The sequence below is a fragment of the Neospora caninum genome, chromosome V (assembly GCF_000208865.1).
Source record: "Neospora caninum Liverpool complete genome, chromosome V".
Lineage (NCBI taxonomy): Eukaryota > Apicomplexa > Conoidasida > Eucoccidiorida > Sarcocystidae > Neospora > Neospora caninum.
In genome coordinates, this window is record NC_018391.1 from 287,179 (window position 1) to 293,560 (window position 6,382).

A 6,382-nucleotide genomic window follows, 5' to 3' on the forward strand; every position below is an offset into this window, starting at 1 on the left:
ATGTCGATTCGGTAGGTTTCCCATGAGAGTATCGCGTGAACAGACACTCCAGTGGGAGGATGCTGTGCGGCGTGAACAGCGGCGCCCTCTTTCTCGTGATTTCAAGCGACAAACGATACTCGAGACTCTACTCTCTCTCTTCATCTCTCCCTCTCGTTTCTCTCTTCTTTGTCTCTTGTCTCAGCTTCACTCTGTTCCGCACTCCCGCTTTTCTCCCGACTACCGTGCCTCGCTGGTTCCGGCTTCTTCCCCCGCGACTGGCTCTTCTGCGCCTTCTTCCGTTCTCGTGTCTCTTTTGTTTCGCCCCCTTTGCTTCTTGGCAAATTCCCTTTTTGATTCCTTCCCTTGCATTTCCGCCCGTCCTTTTCTCTGCCTCGGCGTTGCTCGTTTTTCTCTCCAGTCTCACCTTGAATTCTCCATCTGTGTCGACGTTTTCTCTCCCTGACTCCTCCCGCACTCCAAAGAAGGGTGATTTGCTTCGATGGCTCTTATAGATACACGGCGGCGCCAACCGCAGTTTCCTGGCCGGATTTTGTGTCCCGTCTTGCTCGTGATTTATCTTCTCATCTCTTCATCACCACGCTCATGCTGACCCGCACGAGTGTCCTCTCCGGTAGATGGAGACGCAGGCGCCTCCTGGGTCTGCCTTTTGATGCTCTTCTGCGTTTCGTCGTTTCGTCTCTTTCTTGTGACGGCTCCCATTCTGTGTCTTCTTTCGATTGTCCTTCTGTTCCGTGTATTCCCTGTCTTTTCGGGGCTCTGTTCTTCTCGCGTCCTCCTTTCTCTCTGTCGTTCCCCTCCACTTGCTTGTTGGAAGGCCGAGTCTCAGGGGCGTGCCGTGACCTGAGAGGCGCAGGGAGGAGGCAGGCTTCTCGCGCCGCTGGGATTTCTTTGCTGCCGCCGCACGCTCCACATCGACCTGTCTCTTTTTCGTTTCCTCTCTGGCAGATCTTTGAGCGATCTGCATCGCCCGGACGAGGGGGACTCGAAGAAAACCACGTCGCGCTTCACGGGCGGCGAACGGTCGGGCCTCGCCGTTGAGAGTCCCTCTTCCGATGATGAACACCCCGTCGGAGACTTCGCGCATGCCGTGTAAGTCGGCGACGTAAAAACACTTACAGGAGACTACCAGGCACGCGACCTACCCTCGGCCTATTTCGCGAAAGCAGCCTTTCTTATGAACATATATAGATAGATAGATAGATAGATAGATAGATAGATAGATAGATAGATAGATAGATAGATAGATAGATAGATAGATAGATAGATAGATAGATATGTAAAGATATATATATATATATATATATATATATAAAGACATATGTATATGCATATATGTATATATCTGTTGCTGTGTAACTTGGGTAGTGCCCGTGCAGACTATCTCTAGATAGGCCACATGTCTTGTGTATTCATCCTGTTGCGCAAGGAAGATCTGTGGTCTTACACTCATGTCGAGTCGGTTCTTATGCTTTTCTGTGACGTCTCGCGCGCGTTTCTCGGATCCTTTTCTTCGGTTCCACTCGCGCTGTGCTCGACGCGAACCGGTCTCCTTCGATTGCGCCGTTCTCTCTTGCATGCAGAAGAGGCGCAGCGCCTCCCGGCGCTCGTCGCGTCACAGTTTACAAAAACGGCTTCATTGTGGACGATGGCGAATTCCGATCTCTCGACGACCCAGAAAACGCCCGCTTCCTGGACGAATTGAAGGCAGGGTAAGAGCAATCTTCTTTTTCTCTTGGCTTCTCTCCCCTTCGGAGATCTTGAATTTCCACACACAGTGAAGAATCGTGGTGAGATGCCTCTCACGCGTCGACACGTCACACTTGCGCTGGCCGTCGTTCTCGCTCTGCGTCGCTTCCTTCTCTTCACGCGCGCTCGTCTGTCGTGCGATTTTTTCTCTCCAGCTTCGCGCCTCGCGAACTCCAGGAGGGCGGTCGCCGTGTCCACGTCGAGCTGGTGAATAAGCAGTCGGAGGCGTACCGCCCACCGCCGCCGCCCGCGGTAAGAAGAGAGACCGAGACGACTTGCATCCCTTGAATGCCTCTGTGCGGGTTTCCTCTTCCCTCACTTCTCCGTGAGAGGGACGCCCAGACGCCTCTTGTGCTTCTTCCGGTTCTCCCTCTCGCTCTTTCGCGCCGTAACTCTCGCCACACAGGCTCTCTTTCTTTCCGCCTCTCGTTTCTGTCTCGCCTCTGCCCCTGTCGCTCGTCGTCTGTGTCTGGTCCGCTCGGTCTCGTCTTTCCCGTTTAGCCTCGGTTTCACCTTGCTTCAGTTCTCGTGTATCTGCCGTCTCGCGTGCGTCACCTCCCTTCCGGCGCTTCGCGGCCAAAATGTCCAAGAAGACGCCGGAGACGCGTCGGCGAGCTCTGGCTTCGGTTCTGATGGATTTGCGCCTCTCTTTGGCTGTTCTGTCTCACGGCGGTTGGATGTCTTCCGTTCCGTTCGCCGTCTGCTCCTCAGTACGTTTTGTTCAGTGGAGAAGGCCAGCGGCTCTCCAGCGGGGAAGGTAGCTCGGGGGCGACCTCGGCGGTTGGCGGCGAAGTTGACGTGAGCCGCGGAGCCGTGACCGTCGACGAGAGTCTGCCAACGACGATGCTCCAGTTTCGCTTCCACGATGGACAAAGGAGAGCGCAAAGATTCAATGAAAACCACACCATTGCGGACATCCGCGATTTCGTGTCCCAGTAAGCCGCCGGAACCACTAGTGACCGTCCGCATACTCGCAGATCGCAGTGCAGATTTTCACGTCAGTACAAGTGCTATAAAGTAAAGCTGTCCATCGATCTGCAAATATTGTAGAGAGACGTTGATCGATGTGCACGCGTGGCACGGGTAGCCTGTCGAGTGCACTGGTCCAGCCTGGTTTTGGCTAGACCGTCATTCGGCTGTGTAGGGGCTGGTTCTTTGCGAACCCCAACGCCGAAGTGTCTAAAGAAAGAAACGTAGTCAGATTGCTGATAACTGTTTTTCAATGCTCCCGCGACCCCGGCGGCAAGGTGTGCACGGAGGAATATACGTGTGTGGATGAAACCGTTCTGCGTTCCCTCAGAGTAGCGCCTGTGAACGGCGACTTCCGTCTTCTCGAGGGCTTTCCCCCGAAGGAAATCTCTGCCGCGCCGTCGGCGACAATCAAAGAGGCGGGACTACTCAACGCCGCCATCGTCCAAAAGGTGTGCTAGCCAGGAACGGCCGACAGACCTTCTGGAGTTTCCCTATCGGAGGACTGGAGAGAAGGCGTAACGACGCTGGGGGAAGGGAGAACAGAGGGCGAGCAAGATGTGTCCTGTGAGTTAACGAGAAGAAGGAGAACGAGGAGGTGAACGACAACAGAGATGCAAACGCCGAAGAGGAGGGGAGTTGACGAGGCCGCATTAGTCAGAGAGTCGCATGCAGCACGCGCGCGAGAAAGGAGAAAAACGGCGATCGCAAAGCGACCGGTCCAGGGTAGAACACCGTGGGGACAGAGCCGAGGCAGAGAGACAGCGCGCGACGGTGAGGAACGCGAGAAAGCGGGAAACCGATTCGTTTCTGTTTGTCTTCCTTCCCTCCAGTCCTCGAGCGGCCGAAAAAGAACCCTTTGGCTGTCAGGCAGTGAACACCCCGGTAGTTTGCTTTTTTCTCGCCTTTTTGAGCTTAGCTCCCGTGGCGTTCGCTTCTGTCCTCTCGCTCATTCCATGTATGCGATTCGATTCTCCGGCGCACGCGAGAGGAGGCGGGGCGTTGGTGTGTGTCTCGCGCTCGTTTCTCCCTTCTGCGCAGTCGAGTCTCTCCGAGATGCGTCTATTTTTTTAAAGTGGAAAGAACGAGGCCAAGAACAGTCTGCATTGCATTGCACAGCACACGAGAGAAAAAGGTGGCCCTAGGAACTGAGAGGACAGAAGCACCGGACTGTGGCGCTTTTTTGTCTCTGCTGCCTCGCAAAGAGTAGATAGCATCCCTTGGCGTTAAAAGTGAATCATAGATTTGTCGCTTCCCCGATCGATAGGGAGGTGCTAGCAGGCACTCGGCGCTCGCTCTTAGAAGTGGGCCATGTCAGATTCACGGACGCTCACAGGCGGGTGCGACTGCAGCGGCCGCCCGTGGGGGACATTGGGAGAAGCAAACAGAAGAGGGCCCTACACCCGAACACATTCCTTTGTATCGTCAGAGCCGAGTGCGTCGAAGATGTCCAGGTGCGCCAGGGAAACGACTGTTCATTAGCGTCAGTGCCGGTTCGATGGAGAAACCTCAGTTCTCTTCAGCAGACTGGCGAGCCTAGACCGCAGATTCCACGAGCGATGAGAGCGTATGCGACAACGACACGCAGGAGGGCGGAGACCCGGTGCTCAGAAAGAAGGATTCGAAGATAAGCGGCGTTTTCGGAGTTGTTCGGCTCTGAAAGTGACCTTGGCAAGCTACAGCAGACAGCGCAATCTGTTGCACGCTACTACAGCCGTCAGTAGTTCCACTTTTCATGAGGAGCACCTGGACTTGTTTCGTTTGTTTAGAGGTCTCTAAGGGTTTCCGTTCGGGACGCACTGGCATCGCGAAGGGGAGACGTCCTTCACAGGATTTTGGAAGGAAACTGGACATGAAACGCATTCGAATACCGGCAGCACTCTTTGCTTTCGCGGGCGTATTGGCTGATCTAGTGGACATTCGTGGCACCGGAAAGGTTGCGCAGATCTCCCTCCCAAAGAACGTGGACACCCGCCTGGGGCGACGTGTGCAGATGATGGTACAGTTTACTAAATTTCTGCTGCTGTCCACTCGGAATACCCAGCTCTCTCGTGTGATGTCTTGCCGTGCTGAGGATGGCCCACGCCGGCGGGGGAAACCCGTTTCGGAAAACGCGCTTTTCTTCTGCTTGTCGTTGCATAGGACGGACACAAGTCTCAACCTCTCGGTCTTGTCTATCTCGATACTGCCTTCTTCCTCGGAATCTCTGTGTGCTTCACTGTGTGTGTCCCCTGGGAGACGTAGCACCACAGAGAAAGATACGAGAGCCACGAGCCTCAGCTTCCTTTCCTTTTGGTTTCGTTGGCGATATGGAAGAGGGCGAGGAGAGACACGCGCGCTCGACAACGTGTATGTGGTTCTGGGTTTTTTACCCTGCGGACTACTGGCTGCGGCTCAGAGTGTGGCTGACGCGTGTGAGAGATATCGCTCGAAAGGGAGATTGTCGCTATTCGTGCACCGCGGGCTTGTCCCCTTTCTCTGAAGCGAAATACCGGGAAAACAACTCTCTCTATAGAGGCTCTTGCAAACAGGCGACGTACCTCGATTTCTAATTTCCAGCTGATCGACAGCACCCCTCAGCGCCTGCCTAGTGCGGCCGGAGCCGCCAGAGAGCCGTTGCTAGCCCGCGCATGCCGTAATTGCGGCGGCAGGCATGCCTCCGGTTAAAAGTGAGAATTTCGCGTTTTCTGTCGAACCCCCTTTTGCGACAGGACTCTTTTCTGCCTGTCGCGCCGTTTGCTTCCCGCGCGGTGGCATGTGAGTTCCTTTCTTCTTTTTGTGCATCCGCGATTCAGACCTGCGGAAAACTCAAATCGCATCAGTGCAGCGCAACCGCCGTATCGGGCTGCTGACTCACCGTGATTCTCGTGCCCCGCTGGAGTTTCGCAGGTTTGCTGCGGTTTCCGGCTTTTCTTCCGTCTAGAGCGCCCAGTTGAAAGTGAACGGCGAAGCGTCAAACTTTGGAAAGGCGGTTTTCCTTCCGGCTGCTTCGTCTCGCCTCCTTTCTCGAGCGGCCACGCACTGTCAAAAGGCTCCCCTCCTCACTCCGCTGCGTGTGCCTCGCGTGGAGGTCGCCCCTTTTATCTCGAGCTCTTCTTTTGAGTTCCCTCTTTCTTCGCCTGTCCGTCGAGCTCTCCGATCTTTCGGCCAGAGTGGACCATTTCGGCCAGAGTGGACCAGAGTGAGGAGAGAAATGCTGTCGCCTCCACGCTGAACCCAAGTCCGGTCTTTTTCTTCCCCTGGGAAGGCTACTGGACCGGCGCGCGCGGGCGGCGCGGAAAGAACGTGGGTGCACACCGGCCAGTGTGCCTTTTTTCTTCAGCAGTTGTCGAGTTCCTTCGTCAGACGTGACGGGTTTCATCGCGTCAGCGGCGTGTCCGCCTTTCCCCCCTGCTCTTTGAGATCTAGCGGTGCTCTGCGCCTGTGTGTGGGCCCGTCCGGGTACCTTCGCAGATCTGCTAGCCGGGTCGAGGACTGTTTCTTTTCCGGTCATTCCGCCCGCCTTTTTCGAGTCTCTGTGTCGAAATCTCTTCACTTCTCTGTCTTCCCGCGTCTCGTTCCCGCGCTCGGTCGTTCCACTCTCCGCCGCGTGTCTGCGCCGCAGTGTCCAGGCTCCGCTTCCAACACTGCGCCCACCTGCGGTCGTCGTTCTCTGCTGTCTCCG

The 6,382-nt window shown here is 55.6% G+C and overlaps 1 protein-coding gene across 1 annotated transcript; it reads left to right on the forward strand.

The window, feature by feature from the left end:
- On the forward strand, nt 1–3,179 carry NCLIV_012600 (hypothetical protein; the record flags this gene model as incomplete). Its single annotated transcript, XM_003881446.1, has 6 exons — nt 1–11; nt 949–1,092; nt 1,584–1,712; nt 1,905–2,001; nt 2,461–2,684; nt 3,050–3,179. 6 exons carry the CDS (start codon nt 1–3, stop codon nt 3,177–3,179), a joined length of 735 nt encoding a protein of 244 aa, XP_003881495.1.
- Between the last annotated feature and the right edge of the window lie 3,203 nt (nt 3,180–6,382).